The 19,451-nt window shown below is 40.8% G+C and overlaps 1 protein-coding gene across 3 annotated transcripts in view; it reads left to right on the top strand.

The window, feature by feature from the left end:
• MICU1 (mitochondrial calcium uptake 1) overlaps window positions 1-19,451 on the top strand; it is a 239,657-nt gene that overhangs the window by 147,088 nt on the left and 73,118 nt on the right. For all 3 annotated transcript variants that reach the window (XR_002089378.2, XM_006265068.3, XM_019484315.1), the window contains 2 exons: window positions 9,399-9,481; window positions 19,028-19,225. Coding sequence is in view for 2 of the 3 variants with exons in the window: in XM_006265068.3 (XP_006265130.2) it covers window positions 9,399-9,481; window positions 19,028-19,225 (281 nt within the window). In the remaining variant the exon portion in view is untranslated. The remainder of the gene's footprint in view (window positions 1-9,398; window positions 9,482-19,027; window positions 19,226-19,451) is intronic.

Genomic DNA, 19,451 nt, shown 5'->3' with positions numbered 1-19,451 from the left:
TCCCAAATTGGTCCTGCTTCTCCCTTTCAGCATGCGCCACTTTGGTCCACCCCACAATTGGTCCCCTTCCTTTCTCCCCTCTCCCCCGCACTGTGGCCATTAGGTAGGTGCGCAGAGATCCCCTGTTGTTGTGTGGCATGGCTTTTTATTGTGTGCAGCCATGCACAAGTACAACTTAGAGGGAACACTGGCTCCAATTCCAGTGTGTGCTATTTTTGAGCACCAAAAATGTGCAGCTCTTATTTAGAAGAAATAGGGCCAGAATAGATGAGGATGGTTTAGGTCAATAGTGCAGGTTTGTTTTGGAAAGTTGAACTGATCCAGAAGCTGGCCATGAGATGCCTGAGCAGTAGTGTAATGGTGCTCAGGGTTGGGGTACAAGGGGTGGCCCTGAGCACCATTGTGCCCCAGCACTGACCCAGGGGTGGTGGAGGAAGGCAGGTGCAGAAATAGCAGCAATTGCATTGCTGGTTCAGCCCCTACACTGCCAGCAGCTGAGCCAGTGATGCTACCTTATGTGCTGCTGCCGACCAGGGCACTCAGGTTGTCCCCCTATGCCTCCATGCTTGTTTCCTCTTTGAAACTTCAGTTTTATGAGCATTAAAATTTACAGTATTAACAGAAAGGGGAGTGAAAGCTGTACACTAGAGTGGTCTTAAGTTGCTTAATGACAATATGATATAGCATTTGCTTGACCAAAGTTTGGGCTAAGAGAAGAAGAGGCAAAGGCAATGACCAAACCAAAGGTAGTCACAAGGTGTGAGCCATTTCAGTAATTTAAAGAAAGATGGAATTGAAAAAAAAAAAAAAGGTTAGCGATATCGGTACGGTCATTTAAAGTCCATTTAGTGGTTACACAAGGCTAATTTTAGACAAGATATAGCTTTTATAGGGGGTTGAGAACAGGCATCTGACTTTTACGTAGAATATCATGAATTAGGAATGCTTTTATGGGTTTTTTTGTTACTTAGTAAACTTTTTGATATTTTAGCCAAGGCATACAGTGTAAAAATCCTGGTTAATCTCAGAATCGTTGCCCTTTAACCTCTGTCTACAGTTCTTGCTGAATAGCCTGTTTGCACATGAACCAAGATAGGAGCTTATATAATTTTTTTGTCTTTTATAACTTAATTTAACACTTGGGTGAAAAGTCATTTTCCCTAACAGGCTGGTGGCCCATTAGAGACTTTTTAAGGCTTTAGGATTTAGAGAAATTAATTTTAAGTTATCTCATATCATAAAATTGTGGAAAATTAGGGTTGGAAAGTACCTCAGGAGGTCATCTGGTCCGACTCCTTGCTCAAAGCAGGACCATCCCAAACTAGATCATCCCAAACAAGGCTTTGTCTAGCCAGGTCTTAAAAACCTCCAAGGAGGGAGATTCTACCACCTCTCTAGGTAACCTGTTCCAGTGCTTTATTACTCTCCTGGTGAGACAGTTTTTTCCAATATCTAACCTAAACTGTCCTTGCTGCAACTTGAGCTCATTGCTCCTTGTTCTGTCATCTGTCACCACTGAGAACAGTCTAGCTCCATCCTCTTTGGAACCACCCTTTAGATAGTTGAAGACTGTTATCAAATCCCCCCTCTGTCTTCTCTTTTTCCAAACTAAATAAGATCAGTTCCCTCAGTCTCTTCTTCTGAGTCATGTGCCCCAGCCCCCTAACCATTTTTTTTGCCCTCCACTGTACTCTCTCCAGTTTGTCCAAACTGAACGCGGTACTCCAGTTGTGGCCTTACCAGAACCGATTAGAGGGGAAGAATCATTTGCTTTGATCTGCTGGCAACAGTTCTACCAATGCAGCCCAGTAGGCCATTAGCCTTCTTTGCACACTGCTGGCTCATTCAGCTTATTGTCTACTGTAACCCCCAGGTCCTTTTCTGCAAAGCTGCTGCTTAACCAGTCACTCCCCAGCCTGTACTCATCCTTGGGATTGTTCCATCCTAAGTGCAGGACTTTGTACTTGTCCTTATTGAGCTTCATGAAATTTCTTTTGGTCCAGTACTCCAATTTGTCTTGGTCTCTTTAAATCTTAGCTCTACCCTCCAGCATATCAACTGCTCTCCCCAGCATAGTGTCAATCACAGACTTGCTAAGGATGCACTCCATCCCATCTTCCAGATCAGTGAAGACATTGAACAAAACCATCCCCAGGACTGACCCCTGGGGCACTCCATTTGATACTGCCTGCCAACTAGACATTGAGCCATTGACTACCAGCCCTCTGAGCCTGATGATCCAGCTAGTTTTCTATCCACCTTACAGTCCATTCATCCAACTTGTACTTCTGTAGCTTTTTAGCAAGACTGTAGTGGGAGGCTATCAAAAGCCTTGCTAAAGTCAAGGTATATCATGTCCACTGCTCTCCTAGCATACACCCAGTCAGTCATCTCATCATAGAAGCCAATCAGCTCAGTCAGGCATGACTTGCCCTTGTTGAGTCCATGCTGACTGTTCCTAATCTCACCACCTTTTCTTCCAAGTGCTCAGAAATGGATTTCTTGAGGACCTTCACCATGATTTTCCTAAGGACTGAGTTGAGGCTGACTGGTCAGTAGTCCCTTGGATCCTCATCCTTCCCTTTCTTAAAGATGGGCACTATATTTGCCCTTTTCCAGTCATCCGGGACCTGTTCCGATTTACCATGAGTTTTCAAAGATAATTGCCAGCAGCTCTGTAATCACATCAGCCAACACCCTCAGTACTCTTGGGTGCATTGCGCCAACGCCCCCCCCCCCCCCGAACTTATACATGTTCAGCTTTTCTGAGTAGTCCCTAACCTGTTCTTTTGCAACTGTTGGCTGCTGACCTGCTCCCCAAACTGTGCTGCCAGGTGCAGTTGTTGGGGTGCTGACCTTGCCTGTAAAGACTGAGGTAGAAAAGGCATTGAGTACTTCAGTCTTTTCCACATCATCTCTCACTAGGTAAGCAGCCCACACTTACCCTGATTGTCTTCTTGTTGCTGATGTACTTGTAGAAACCCTTCTTGTTACCCTTCATGGCCCTTGCTAGTTGAAACTCCAGTTGGCTTTCCTGATTTCATCTTTGTGTGCCTGGTACTGCTCCCTAGCTGTTTGCCTGATTTCATCCTCTTTATACTCCTCCCTAGTCATTTGCCAAGTTTCCACTTCTTGTAAGCTTCCTTTTTGTATTTTAGTTCATTGAAGAGTTCCCTGCTAAGCCAAGCTGGTCTTTTACCCTACTTGCTAGTCTTCCTGTGCATTGGGATTAGTTCCTGTGCCCTCAAAGGTTTCTTTAAAGTACAGCCAGCTATCCTGGACTCTAACCCCTCAGACTGGCCTCCCAGGGGATCCTGCTCATCAGTTCCCTAAGTGAGTCAGTTCGCTTTTCTGATGTCCAGGGTCCTTACTTGGCTGCTCTCCTTCCTTCCTTTCCTCAGGATCCTGAACTCAATTATCTCATGGTTGCTGCTGGCCAAGTTGCCATCCACTACTACATTTCCCACCAATTCTTCTCTGTTTGTGACCAGCAGGTCAAGAGCATGAAGAGTTGGCCTCTCCAATACTTGCACCAGGAAGATGTCCCTGACACTCTCCAAAAACTTCCTGGATTGTCTCTGCTTTGTTGTATTGCCCTCCTAGAAGATGTCAGGATGATCTGAAAACCCCCCATGAGAACCAGGGCCTATGCTATGGAAATTTCTCCTAGCTGTTTGAAGAAAGCCTCATCTTCCTGGACTGGTGGTCTATAGCAGACACGTTGCATTAACAATGAATGTTATCTTAATAAAACTATGATATCTTTAGATGAATATGCAATTTTAAAATGTTCAATTTGTTGCTTGATATGCCTTATTTGTACTGTTTAGTTATGTATGTCTTTTCTCTATTTCATTATTAGCTTTCTAATTAAAATGTATCTACCTTTATATTTATTAATATTTAATTTTGGTGGGAATAGCTCTTCAAACCTTTGTTTGGTTCTCAAATCTTTTCTGGAGATCAACTGGGTGGTGATCTCTCTGCCAAGAGAGGTTGCATAAGTATGGAACTATAATTTGTAGTGAAACAGGAGAAGAGTAGGTCAGATTGAATTTTCCCTCATTATCATTTTTGAACCATAGTGGCACTAGACTTTTTCATAATGTAGTGCTTCCAGTATTAGTTAATTTCAGTAAAGAACAGTTGTGCTAAGGAAACTGTTCCATTGAATAATTCAAAAAAGTTCAGCATGGTATAATTGGGTAGACTATGCCTAATCAGTTCATCTAATTGGCTAAATGTCCCTTAGGGTTTTGTAATGATGGATTGAGTATTGGTTGTTTCTTCTATGCTGTAGTACTGCTGGTATGTGATCAGTTTGCCTGGTACAAGTCCTCTCTCCTGTAGATAAATATGACAAGTGGCTTTTCGTTTTTCTCTTTGAGTGTTTTCCTTTAGACATTTAAGCTTTATTGATTTTTGTACAAATCATGCCGGAAAAATGCAGCTACTCTTTGCAATAATTTCCCAATTAATGGAAAAAGGAACACGATAAATGTAGTCTGTGGATGTTAGTAAACAAATTAGCTCATGAAATTATAGTCACAAAATTGATCCAAACTGGTTTAAATATGAATACCATTACATGGACTGAATATTGCTAAAGAGAAAAACAGTAAAAGGCAGTGCGTCAATTTATGAAGGAAGATGTCTACTGAGTTATCACAGGTATTGTTATTCAGCCTACCTTCACTTATCTTTTTTTAATAATAGTCTAGAAATGAGTAAACAACATGTTAATAACATTTGTAAATGCCAAAGAGTATACTATTGCTATATATATGGATAAATTAGCTGCAAGAGTAGAAAAGGAAATTAAATAGATCTTGGTAAAATGCAAGCTTAATATTCAAGGGGAAAATGACAGAATGTAAAAAATCCTGGATAACAGTAATGCTAAATATGGGTATGAAGAGAGTTTGAAACACAACTGTGCAACGAAAAACAACCCAAAGCAGTTTTTGATCATGTACACAGAGAGAAGTAGTTAGCCATGTTAGTCTGTTAGCCTGAGCTCACTTCATCAGATGCTATCATATGATGAAGCTTATGCATCTCTGATTTACTTGTCTATAAAGTGGATCTCTGCTCTGCTTTCTATGTCAGAAATATCAAGTCACAGAAAAGGCAGGAGATAATCATATTGTGACTTTGAGGACAGTTGCAATTAAAATGCTTCATTTGGTACTGGGTACCTTAATATCTGAGTCATACTGGAAAATTTAGAGGGACTTCAGTATAGAATAACATAATTGGGAGGTAGAAGAGTGGTTTAAATGAACTTAGGTATCCAGGTTGTAGCCATATTGGTCTAGAGGAAAAAGCAATCAGGGCTTGTGGACAGAGGTGACATCTTTTAGTAGACCAACAAGATTTTTTGCAAAAAAAATTCTTTAATTGCAAGCTTTTGGGCACAAACACCCTTCATCAGGCATCAGAAAAAAGATTGTAAAAGTTCTCATGGGTAGAAATGAAAGTTCATATTTCATAGAATTTCACAGAGGAATCAATAGATGGAAAAACCCTCTGGGCAGCAGTTTTTAGCTGGTAAGGAATCTTAGCACTCTTTACCAGCTACGATAAGAACTTCTTTTAAAAACCACAAGACAAAACAGCAGCAAAAACTTGCACTTGCCTGAGGACCAGAACATGTACAATTTTGTATTAATAGAGAGCTAGATGGCTTAGTAAGTTTTTTCCTCTTTTCTAACTTCTGCAACTGATTTTCATTTGTGCGCATCTAAGGTTTCTTAAAAATAATTAACATTAGACATGCATGTTGAAGTAAGAAATAGGCAGCTTAGATTATTCTCTAAAGAAATATGATTGTTATCCAATTTAAATTACATATATTTTTCACTTTGAAAAGTGACTTTCTGAGGATGCAGATCTTTATCAGGCATAATTCCTTGTGTGAATTTCTGATTTGAACTTTGAAAGTGGTAGACTTGCATCATGGCTAAATAAATAAATGGCTAATTTCTTGAAATTAGACTTTTGTATAAAGACTTGGAAAGGAGGTAGGGAAGAAAGGGCCTTTCTAAAGGATAAGCTGAGTTTCTTGTTCTCTTTTTTCCCCATGTCTATGTGAATGGCTATGGTACAGTGTGTTGTTTAAAAAAAGTCAAATTTTAAGAAGAGGAAGAACAAATGTTTCCAACTTTGAAATATAGCAAATTGTTAAGGGCCTACCTAATTCACGGAGGCTGCCCCCCTGATTTCGCAGGCAAAACACTGGCCTGGGCAGCCATTTTGCAGGTAGAGTCCCTCACACGTCTGGCTGAGGGGCCCCCCCATGGCTCTGCCCCTTACTGCCAATTGGCTGTGGGGGCTGCCTGTTTTGTAGCCCCACCCCTCTGCCAATCAGTAGCAAGGGGGAGGGGCACAGCCATCTTGCTGGCAACCCTTTGAGTGAGCAGCCCCTCCGCCCTTGCTTCCCCTTCCATGCCCCAGTGAGCTGTTAGGTTTTTCACAGCGCTCAGTTAGGTTTTTGTTTGTTTTTCCTGTGAAATCTGCAAAATAACAAATTTGGTAGGTCCCTACCTACTGTATACTAGCAGCAAGGCTGAGGGGAAAAAACAAGATGTGAAACTGCTTTTGTAAATATCAACTTCCAACTTGATTTCAGTTCTCCATACCCCCTTGTTTCTCTACCAGTCTGTTCAACACAACAGTGGATCTATGCTCCAATGCAGAGAAATTGCCGATGTGGTTTCATTTGCTACATCCAATTCAAGAGCATAAAATGTTATGTAATATTTAAACTTTAGGAAGGTGGTTGGGTGAGGGTGATGACTACTGGTGCTCTTCAGGGAAGGTGGGAAAGGATCACTGAAAACTGTGGAAGGCAGAAACGAGAGAATTTCTTTAGAAGTTGACTGACTGATTTTTTTTTTGCAGAGCTTGTGAAACAGTTTAATCTCTAAATGGTGAGTTTCACTGCAGGCCAGTTGAGATTTATGTAGTTCAGGGGTGTTCAACCCCTGGCCCACAGGGCAGAACCAGTCCCCTTTGTTGTCATTTGGCCCATGGGGATCCCCATGGGTCCAGAAGCTTGGCAGCAGAGGAACAATGGGACAGCTTCCTTGCTACCAAATTTCTGGACCTGCAGAACTGGTACAGGTCCCTGAAGCCCAATCCTGGTGTGCAAGGCTGGGCAGGGGCAGCATGGCACCTGATCCTGGCACAGAGAGCCCAATCTGACCCATGGACTGGCCCTGTGCAACTCATCTGGCCTGTGGGGCCAAAAAATTGAGCACTGACACAGATGAAGTATGGAGGCCAAGGCAAGCAACATAACACAATGCTGGAGGTCATGGGAGTCCAACCTGAAGAGCTGTTAACTGCACAATCCAGGATCATTTGGCCTGCCTCTTTGAACTTTTAGTTCAAAACAAAAAATAAATGTCACATCATATGGGAAGAAGGGAAATAATCAGAATTTAGTTGTAGCGCTGTATAGGCTGTGTATATCAAAGGGCCAGGGACAGGATATTCCTATAGTCAAATTTAATGATGAGGTGCATCTGCTTAAGGCACAAAGTTATTCAGAAAGCAACCACATTAACACGTTTTCTACATTTGCTGTACTGAATCTTTTCATAGTAAGTTACTGAGGCTTTTATAATATTAGAAAGAAAAAAGACTTCTGACCTTGAATTCAGGTTATAGCATAATTAGCTGAAAATAAACATACACAATCCAGAGCTGATAAAGTATACATTAAATTTTTGTATAGGCAATGTCTTCCATGTCCCCTGGAAGGCCTCAGCAATTTTGTCTCTTTCTGCTTGGAAGAAGAAGCTAGCTTTCACTGCAGGATTGTGTAGAGTATCAAACATGTTAATATCTTCACAAGATGTTGGGATATATTATACCAGATTTTGTGATGCAGTTTAAACAACTCTAATTAACTGTAGAAGCTAAAGTATCCACAGCTAATGGATGAACTGGCCAAATTAGGGCTGAGAATAATGAGACTGGAGACAGACATTGTCTTTGAAGCATTGTCAGCTGAGCTGCAATCTTGTGATAAAGGGCTAAAACTTCTATCTGTTTGAGTGTGTTGTGTCACTATCAAAATGTTTATGGTGGCACAAAGGCAATGTCTGTTTGCAGCTCTAGCGTAATAGTATAAGGTAACTTATCCTACACTTAATATTACTTAGTCATATTCAATTTTTTGAAGATCTATCTGCCCAGGTCTGTTAACACATTGACTTTAATACTAAAACTCAGTGGAAACAGAGCCATTGCATGGGGTCCTACTTACTGTTCAGGATTCTAAACTCTTTAAGGCAGAACCTGTACTACATATGTGCTTGCAAAATAACCCACTAATCCTAATAATTTTTAGACAGTATCACTTATAGGAAATACTAAATTCAAACAGACTGACTCTTAAGAAAATAAAACGAAATAACTTCATTAGGCAGCCTGTGTTATCCAGTTAGATTAGAACTGCAGCAGCAAAGTGAGTTGTATTAGAAATGAGAGTTTTAATTGGGCTTTTAAAATCATGACCTAAATGTGAGTTAGTGCCCTGGAGGTTGCTGGCACTCAGCATACCTAAAGACGTTACATGTTGCTGGTATATATTTGGCTGTAGTGGATCAAGATTATGCTGGGGGTATTTTCTGTTGTAGGAGGGATAGTGCTGTAGTCTACTTCTAAGTACGAGGTACTAGCTAAGTGGTTCCAGATTATACAAGACGAAAAACTAAATCATATCCAATTGTCAGAAAACATTTTAGGAGTAGATTAATTTGTTAAGATTGTGAGCCCAAGGCAGTGTGTGGAATGCAACTCAAATTGTCTAGCTTCTGATTCCATGCCACGAAATACATTTGTCTTTCCAAAGAGTACTAGAGTTTATCAACCAGCACACACCTAATTATATTCTGGGGTGCTGCTTCTTGATGTACAGAAAAGGTCCAAAATTAAACCACTGAAATAATGGGAACATATTAGAAATATCAGATGTTGACTGACTTTTGTTTTGCTGGACTACTGCTTTTTTCAGTCCTCATGAGAAAGTAGAATATTAATTCAGGTTGGAAAAGAACATAGTAAACGTTTCCTCCTAGTTCAGACATGCCTTTTAATATAGTACCTTTGGATTCTTTGTAAAAAGATTGGTGGCTGAGTTTTGGGACATCCAACTACTGGAAAAGCATAGCAATGCTTTATTTCATTCATTTCTAATGTAAAATAAAACATTAACTATATTTTCTGATAGGTAAGTGGTAAAAAAAATGCTTTTGGATATCATAATAAATTTTGACCAACTAATGACAGACCTCACTGGTAACCTAATTTCTAATTTTCTTTTTTTAAGAGAATATTTTTGCTGATCAGTATTTTTAAATTTGGTCTCTGTGCTTTTTCTTATGTAGCTCCCCAGAGGAATTTTGAAATAGCCTTCAAAATGTTTGATCTGAATGGTGACGGTGAAGTGGACATGGAAGAGTTTGAGCAGGTCAGTTTCCTGGGAGATTGACTTAAAGATATATGATCTTGATAAAAATTAAAGTACTTGCTGTGCCATGAAAGTGGAACAATACAGTATTAGCAAGTATTGGCACATAGGCAGTGGGTCATACCTGCTTCTTATGTGCGCCATTATGCTGCCATAACAAACCTTTTTTTAATCAAGTTTTATAAAAAATCTACTCTCATTCAAGTTGCCCATGTTACCTTTCTGAAAACTCATCAGTGGAACAGTCATAGAAAAAATAACCTCCATAATTTTTTTTTTTATGACGCTTGCATTGATTGTCTCCAGAACAGTAACATGGATGAACTTCAGCTTCAGAAGTAGAATGTTGTCATGTTGGTATCCCTGGTGTCTGCATTTTGACACTTCAATTACTGCATCATTTGTGCTGTTATTTTTATTACTCTTGTTTTTTTCATAATAGAATAACTATGTCTAATATACCTGGAAAAATAAGGTTTTCTCATTTGCTTAAAGAGATGCCTTTGATTCTTTTTTTTATTTCTTTGGACTTACTTTTTCAACATTAGTTTCCTTAACCATCCTAACATTTCATCTCCTGTCTTGTGTATGACTAACACAGATCAACTTTTATAAAGAACTGAACACAAGTCCAGTATTGGTCAGGTATTAATATGTATTCCCCTAAGGGTAGCGTGTATAACATCTTCCAGTGGATTTATGCTAGAGAACATGCTGCCAACATGAAAAAAAAATCCAATTTCCTCACTATGTTGTTTGTTTGTTTGTTTTAAACCAAGACTTATGTAGAGAAAAGATTTTAAGAGTTTCGAAACTCATAACACATCCTTAATTGCTAAGTAATAAAGGATTTCCAGAGTCATAACCAGGGATCCTGGTTTTCTCAGTTTAAAAATCCCAAATTGTCTGATTAAACACCACCCCCCCAACTGTATTTTTTTCCACGATTAAAATGAAATGCCACTCTATATATAGGTATAGTTGAACACAATGCTTTATTTATATATTTACAATTGTAAAGCAATTTGGAAGCCTACCAGTGCCTCAATCATTATAATAAAATAAATTCTAAATGCCTATATATTTTGGTGTTTGATTTTTTTAGGTTTTTTTAATTATGGAAAATCAGAGCTTTTCGTGCCTTCTTTGTTCACCAGGATATGGGTCCAGCTCCAGCTGTCCCCCAGGCTGCTTTGTGGTGCTGAGCAGCCCTGATAATATGGCACTTCCCTATCCCTGCCCATGCCATTACCCCTCACTCCCAAGCCACAGGCCCCCCACCCTGCCAGTGCCCCTCATTCCTGACCCACAGTCCGTCCCCCCCCCCCCGCCATGCCGGTGCCCCTCACTCCTGACCGGCAGTCCCTCCATCCACGCTGGTACCCTTTACTCCCAATACACAGCCCCCTGGCCCTGCCACTGCCCTTCACTCCAGACCCACAGTCCATGCCTCCCCCATACCCCTCACTCCCAACCTACAGCCCCTTATCCCTTCCAGTGACTCTCACTCCCAACTGCCAGCCCTCTGGCCCTACCAGTGCCCTCACTCCTGCCCCACAGTCCCCCACCCCCCCAGCCTTGCTGGAGGGGGCCCCTAGCTGCCTCTCCCCACCTGGCACAGACTCACAGGATGGTGGTCTGTGGGGACATGGTAGGGATGGCATGAGATGCATCCCATGTGGAAACACTGGCAGTTGCTGGGGCACCACACACTGGCCCACACCATGGGCTGGGGCTGCAGCATGGCAGGGAGGACCAGTGCCACACTCCACAGCAGCAGCATGAAGCCGAGCATGACTCTGACCTAAGCCATGCTGCAGGCAGTAGGAGGGCAAAGGTCTCCAGGCAGTCTCTGTCTTTCCTCGGCTTGAGCATGGCAGCTGTGGCTACAACAGCTCCATCTCATGCAGGTGGTGATGGAGTGAGTAGCCCCAGCATGGGCTGGAGGAAAGAGGAGGGGATACCTCTGGCACCCCCTGCCCTGGGCTAAGGCTCCTGCAGTGCACCAGGAGGCTTGACCATGCCCTGCTCCCCTCTCCCCCAGCAGCATTTCCCAACCACCCTGCCCCTGAGAACATGGGCCCCAGCTCAGCCACTCAGCTCCCCGCCACCCCTGAAGGACCTTCCTCGCCCCCTTCCCCCACTAGAGGGGCAGGCATCTGTGGATGGGCCCTACTGGCAACAGCGCAGAGCTGGGCTCGCCGACAGTGCTTAGCACTGCCTCAGACCTAAATCCCCTCTCCTCCAACCTACAACTTCCTGAGCACCCAGTGAAAAGTAATACTAGATTTTAGGCAGACAAGGTTCTTTGGGTTAATCTGGTATCCTTTAGTAGACCAGCTCAGCTACAACCTACACCCCTTTATACTAGATTTTAAGCTCTTATTGATACTTCAGATTGATCTTGGCTAAGTTATATATTTTCTGCATTGGATATGCAGGTCCTTTGATCCACTTCTGCCAAAGTATATTAAGAAAAAGCAAACAAAACCAATACAAGCAGTATCGTATATTTTTATTATTTGTGAACTTCCAACTTAAAGTTTTATGAAGTAAAGTAACAAGGATGATGGTGATCTTTCCATTTCATTTTCTAAGATTACTTTGCTACTTCTCAGAGTTTGTTTCCAAATTCTCCATTGTGACATTTCAGACACCTTGGAGTAATTTTTTCTCAGCTATGTCTAAACCAGACGTGTAATGGAGGGGCACAATAAAAAACTATTTTACCAAGATGCTCTAAATGAGATTTTCACATTTTGTGAATCATCTGTAACTTAATCATAGTCTATAATTCTGTACGTCTTGGGTCAGTATCTTGTAACTAAATAGAAACCACCATTTCTGTGCAGAGACTTACGTCATTTTTTGGGTGAAGTTGGGAAATGTATGTGTTTGTGATATAGTACAGAAATATCAAGTAAAAAGCTCAACTAGAAATGTCTGTGGGTATCTGAGAACAATTGGACATCTTTGAATAATTTAGCTTTCTTACTATCGTTTTTCTTTTAAGAAACCTTTAGAGATGTACTCTAGCTATGCTTTATACTGGTCTTAGGACAGGCAGATTTTTTGTTTAGATTTACATTGTGTGCCCCTCCCTGTCCCCCTTGCTCCCCAGGCTTTAGACTCCATTTTTGTACCAAATGTTTATCCATGGGTTAAAATAGCAGTACTATGTGCTTTCTTCAAGAAGAGCCTTGTAAGCATACTATACATCTTTTACCATATATTCTTCAGTCCAGGTTATTCTTTCAACTTTACATGCTGTCATAATAGTGTGGGCATAATTCTAAAGTGATAGGGATTGAAGTGTTGATGTGTAATATGGCATTACAAGATTGTTGCTGCTCTTCATTGCCACCAGAGTATGAAGCAGAATTCAAAATTATTACGCACACTTTTGTGCTGTTTGCTGTTGTCTCCCTAAAAACTACTGATCTGGTTTTCAGACATTCCCCCATGTCTTATCAGAACATACGTTACTGAGATACTACACTTCCTAAATATAACACTTCAGTCCCTTGTCCATATATAATCATTTCAAAAAGTGCCTTCACATCATGTTTACTTAATCCATGCATTTTCAGGTTTTGTTGTTTTTATACATAAGCGAAGTAATGGTTATTGAATGTTGATAAATTAACTTACTGGAATGTAAGAAAAATAGAAACTAGGTAATTCCTTACCAAAAACAGGCTGATATTCTTCAACTTTTTATACAGCTATATTTTTATCTATATATCTACATATATAAATATAGATCTAGATAAATATGGATATATAAAAAGTTGAAGAGTATTTAACTCTAACAAATATCAAAAGGGAAATCCTAGCTTTGACTCTTTGTAGATATCAGTATGGCTGATTTGATGTTCTTTGCACTCAAATGAAAACAAAAAAAGTCCTAGGACCCTGGTAGGAAGGATATGTTTGCTTTTTTTTTTAGTATTTAGACCAATCCTCCTAGGGGGCTTGAAAACATAGTCTTTGCAGATTAATTTGCAGGCTTACTAAGTATACCAAAACAGCCATTCCTTGGGACAAACGATGAAAGATGTTCTAGAAGAGATGTTTGTTTGTGAGAAAGAACAAGTACTTAGATTTCCTGAATTCAAAAACAAACAAGTCAATGAATGGATCCCATCACGAGAGAAATGTGTCAGTTTGGGGTCCTGAAGAGCCGAGGCAAGTGTATGGAGACAGCTGTACTCCATACTCAGAGTCTAAGTGAAGGTTTTGTGCTTTCTGAAGCTCTTTCTCATCTTTACGATGATTGGCATATTGATCTCCTAACTGCTAATGGACAGTGCTGTATCACAAGTCTTCATTAACGAGTTAACAAGAAAGGCCTGGTGATTTAGTCTTTACCAAAGTCTTGAGTAACAACTTTGCATTAAAGGGATGTTCTCACAACCCAGTGTAGGGTAAACTTCTTAGTAGGTTTAATAGCATAGGGCTCCAACCTAGCAATATGACTAGACTGCTTCTCATCTGAGCTAATTTGTTTAAAGCTGGCTGAGGTACCCTTGCCTAGACAACACTTTGCCATGTAAGCACCCAGAATATCAAGAAAAGCAGTTGGTTAGACTTGCTATAAAACACCAACTGCACAGGTAAGAAAGATATGTAGCTACAAAAGTGAAAATACTGCCCTCTTTACTTCTAATGACCTATTTAAGTCCTTAGCTCCCACCCAAACAGCCCAATTCATATTGGCACCACTCGGCACCACTTTAAATAGCTTGGGGCCTGCATCAGTATTTAGCTGTAATTTTAATTCTTTGTCCTGTTACTCATAAGTTGTTGGGCTGTTTATTTTTGCTCTTTTAAAATAAAAATGCAACAGAAAAAATAATTACTTTTAAAGCATCTTTACTTATGCCTCCTTACTGTTCACAGCTTAATTTTTTGTGTGTATGTAGCACACAAGACTAAACAAACCATAACAAGTCCCCTTGGACCCCTGCTGAACCAAATGGGACAGCTGATAACCGACACCGAGGAAAAAGCCAATCTGCTTGATGGGTACTTTGTGTTGGTCTTTCATCTGCCCAAAGGGACTGCTCCGCCTAGCATGATGCAGGACGGCCAGGGTGAGTGCGTATTTATACCCAGCATCAGTATAGACTTGGTAAAGGAACACCTTGAAAGGCTGGACAACTTCAAGTCAGCTGGACCTGACAGATTACACCCTAGGGTACTCAAGGAGCTGGCAGGTGTCATAGCCCAACCACTGGCAAAAATATTTGAAAACTCATGGTGATCAGGTGAAGTACCTGAAGACTGGAAGAAGACCAATGTGGTATCTGCAAGAAAGGGATGGAAAGTAGATCCCGGGAATTACAGGCCAATCAGCTTGACCTCAATCCCTGGTAAGACTCTGGAGAAAATTACCAAGAGACCCTTCTTGATAAACTGGCTGAGGGAGAAGGGAGAAGAGATTGACATCATATATCTGGACTTTAAAAAAGCCTTTGATCTGGTGTCTCATGATCTCCTCATGGAAAAATTGGCCAACTGTGGCCTCAGCTATACCACAGTCTGATGGCTGGGAAATTGGCTCTGAGGTCAGACCCAAAAAGTAGTGGTTGATGGCAGCGAATCATTATGGCACTCTGTGACCAGTGGTGTCCCCCAAGGCTCTGTCCTTCGACCAGTTCTCTTTAACATCTTTATCAATGATGTGGACATTGGTGTCAGAAGCGCACTGACCAAGTTTGCTGATGACACAAAACTTCGGGGCACAGCGTCCACACCTGAGGACAGGTTAGTGATCCAGGCCGACTTGGATAAGCTTAGTAAGTGGGCGGATACAAACCTGATGACGTTCAAAATAGATAAATGCAAGGTACTCCACCTCAGCACAGGGGGGACCTGCAGGCTCAGCAGTGCTATGCTCACTAGCACCATGGCTGAAAGAGATTTGGGGCTCATGATTGACCACAAGATGAACACGAGCCACCAATGCGATGTTGCAGCTGGTAAAGCAAACAAAACTCTGGCTTGCATCTATAGCTGCTTCTCAAGTAAATCTCAGGATGTCATCCTCCCGCTGTACTCGGCCTTGGTGAGGCTGCAGCTGGAGTACAGCATCCAATTCTGGGCTCCACAATTCAAGAAGGATATCAAGAAGCTTGAGAGAATCCAGAGGAGAGCCACATGCGTGATCAGAGGGCAAAAGAATAGGCCTTATGAAGAGAGGCTGAGAGCCACTGGACTCTTCAGCGTGGAGAAGCGCAGGCTCAGGGGGGACCTGATGGCTGCCTATAAGTACATAAGGCGTGTGCATCAAGATCTGGGAGAACGTCTGTTCACCAGAGCACCCCAAGGGATAACAAGGACTAACTGTCATAAACTCCTCCAAAACCATTATAGGCTAGACATGAGGAAAAAAAATTTTACTGTCCAAGCCCCCAAGGCCTGGAATAGACTCCCTCCAGAAGTGGTGCAGGCACCTACTCTGGACTCATTCAAGAAACATTTATTGCTTATCTTGCTGGGATCCTTTGACCCTAGCTGACTAGGGGCAGGGGGCTGGACTTGATGATCTTCAAGGTCCCTTCCACCCCTAACTTCTATGAATCTATGAAAGTCCCTCCATTGGAATGTCAATGAGTCAGATGGTACATTTGTATTATAATATTCAAATACGCTATAATGGGGTGTGAATAAGAATGAAATTGCATTGTCTGCTGTAGAACATGACTAACATAGTGAGATGTTTATACCTTCCTGTACACAAACAAACATGTTTTTAGATTAAACTTTGCTTTAGATTAAGAACAAAATTAAAAGGCACGATCTTGTAAAAAATGATACCATATAAATAATAAAATAGAATGTCCAGGACAAGGCTTCTTGTGTCTCCTGTTTGATAGTCTCCAATGAGTTGAATGTTTGCCTTTGCAAAAGTAGTCTTTAGAATGTATGATGATTTTTTTTCCTCTAAACCAGTCCTAAATTACAGATTCATATACAGTAATTTTTAGTTTTCTCTTCCCAAAATCCCTGTGTAGAATTCCTGTGATAGTTGATAGCTGTTATAAATTAAAAATGAGGGTCCAATGCTCAGTGGTATTTCAACTCTAAGACAAAATGTTTCTTGTTATATGGATATAAAAATGTAGAACCTGTCTACTTAAATTCATTCTCTTCTTCCAAATTTTTCTTTCCTAATTGTTTCGGGGGGGGGGGGGCGTTGAGTCGTAAGCATATCACAATGCCTGATGTAGAGAAAGCATTTAGTCAGTACAGATCACAGAGATCACAAAAACATTTGAGATAATTGAATTTGTAAAAGGAAAAAAAAAACCTGTCTGCTTTGCATATTTAATATGTAGATAGGTCGTATCTGTTTTATTTTTTTCTCATTTCGTTCCCTTCATAAGAATTAGTGACATAAGCCTGGAGAATTTATTACTCAGGGTTATACTGATTTCACCACTCTCCGAAGGAAAATTTTAGCTTACTACTGTCCTTTATAGCAAGGGTCCCACATCCTTTTGATATTTAAAACCTTTTTGCAGCTGCTTCCCTCCCCCTTGTCAGCATGAGGAGGAGAAAAAAGAAATTGCTGGCAATAAAATAATAATACGTAACCTCTAGAAGCTCCCAAAGGAGAAGAGCATACATACCACCTTCACTTCCTTTTTCCCCAGAGTGCCCCAAAGCCACTGAAGTGAATGTTTGTTCTAGTAGAATGACTTGCTTTGGGCTAAAGCTGGGCAGCTGGCTTGGTAGACTAGAGCTTTGGATTTCTCTTTCTCTGCCAGATGTTGTAAATCTAAATCCTATGTGATCTTGGCAGGGAGGAATGAAAACAGCTGTACCTCTTTAAATCTGGAAAGCTACATACGCTTTTAGTTACCACTGGGTACATCTCTACATGCAATTAATACAACTGAATGTACTCTGGCTCAATCTGAGCTGAAGTAAACTAATCCCAATGTCACCATCTACATATATGTTTAAGCACAGTAATTTACTGTGCTGCTGGATACCACATACCTGATGGAACCATCCACAATGCAGTAAATTAATCTAAAATTAATCTACTGAACTGTAATTGCCATGCATGTGTAGGTGGTTATGCTTTCCTGTGAAGCAAATTAGTCTGCTGTGTAGTAAACAAGTATCTCATGTAGACATGCTCACTATTTACAAAATATAAGTTCAAACTGGAACAGGTAAAGAGAGAGAGACTACTAGAGTGATGGGGGAAGGACAATGTGTCACATGAGAGGAGAAACTAAAAAAGCTTGCCTTGTTTAGCATGGCAAAGCAAAGACTGAGAGGAGATGATATTATTTTCTATTCATGGGAGTAACCCTACTTTTAGATGGAGCTTGTCCATTTTACAAAAATGAACACATGATATGGCACCCACAGTAGGAAGGGACTGGAAGTTGATGATTCAAATGTCACTTCTAGTCTTAAATTCCCTTGAAACAGGATGAAGGAATATCATGAATATAATAGCAGCACTTAATCAAAGGCACTTTTTTTCTAAAATACCTAGTGTCAGGGACAGTGAACTATCAGTCCTGCCCCCTGTCTTTATTTATTTAAATTTTAGAATGATTGGTGCTTGTGACTTGCCCTCTCCTTTTTTGTCTTCCTGGCAATACAAAGGAGGCTCCCTTTCTACTGAGGTTATTCCCTCATTCTTTTTAATGTAGACTTAAAGCTGAAAGCATACCCTAGTCAGGCTAGTGAAAGGGTTATAAGGAGAGTAGCATATTTAAAAGGGGTGTACAAATACAATACATGTTTGATGTAAAACAGGCCCTTCACTTAAGTTGAATGGAAAAAAACTGATAGAATTATGATAGTGCTACTAGATTTTAAGGCCAGAGAATACTTTTGTCTGAGCCTTCTACGTAACAAGCAGTACAGAATTTCACATGGTTACTCCTGTGTTGAGGCATCCAGTCTTGAAGACATTAAGAGATAGAAGAATCCACCATTTGGCTTTGGTAGGTTGCTCCAATGGTTAATCACGCTTATTATTTGAAAAAGTTTACCTTATTTACTAATTGAATTGATCTGGCTTCAGCTTCCTACTACTGGTTCGCATTGGGTTTTTCTGCACCAGATTAAAGTGTTCTTGGGCACCTGGTATTTTCTTCCCATCAGAATATGTAATATACTGTAAATAAGTCACCTCTCAGTCATCTTCTTGATAAGCTAAATTGATTTAACTGCATAAGGCTGCATAAGGCACTCTAAAGCAATTTTCCATCTTACAAAAGTTTTGCAGCTCTTTTCAGTACACTCTCATATTCTAATCCATCATTTAAAAATGTAGATAGCAGAACAGTATATTCTAGTATCAGCCTTACCAAGCCTGCATACAACAGTAAAATAATCTCCTTGATTCATCCCCACAACTATGTTTTGTACATGTTTTATTTAGCCTTTTTAGCCACAGGAGAGAATTATCAAAAGTAACACTTCAGTGAATTGGCAGAGTTTGTAGTGGCCTGTGCACATCTCTCTTTCGTATGTTTGTGCTAATTACTTTCTGCCCTTTACTCTTGTTAGGTCCAAAGCATCATTCGCTCCCAAACCAGCATGGGCATGCGTCACAGAGATCGTTCCACTACAGGGAATACCCTGAAAACAGGATTCAATTCAGCTTTGACGACCTACTTTTTTGGAGCTGATCTGAAAGGAAAACTGACTATTTCACACTTCTTAGAGTTCCAGCGCAAACTGCAGCATGATGTCCTGAAGCTTGAGGTTAGAATTTGTTGATTAGGGAATGTGGGGGAAGTTAATTGTGGTCAGTCTCTCTACAGATTAAATTAGCTGATGCCTGGACTTCATGACATGTAGTGAGGAGTGGGGGGGGAAAAAAGCCAGTACTAGAAGAGTATTGTGCAGCTACTGCCCCATGGGAATTGTTATGGAGTCTTCAGATCATTTGCTAGTAGAGCCAATACCAGGTGCTTCAGAACAGTGTTTT

Source organism: Alligator mississippiensis, chromosome 6, assembly GCF_030867095.1.
Source record: "Alligator mississippiensis isolate rAllMis1 chromosome 6, rAllMis1, whole genome shotgun sequence".
Taxonomy (NCBI): domain Eukaryota; kingdom Metazoa; phylum Chordata; order Crocodylia; family Alligatoridae; genus Alligator; species Alligator mississippiensis.
This window is presented reverse-complemented; position numbering and strand designations above follow the sequence as displayed.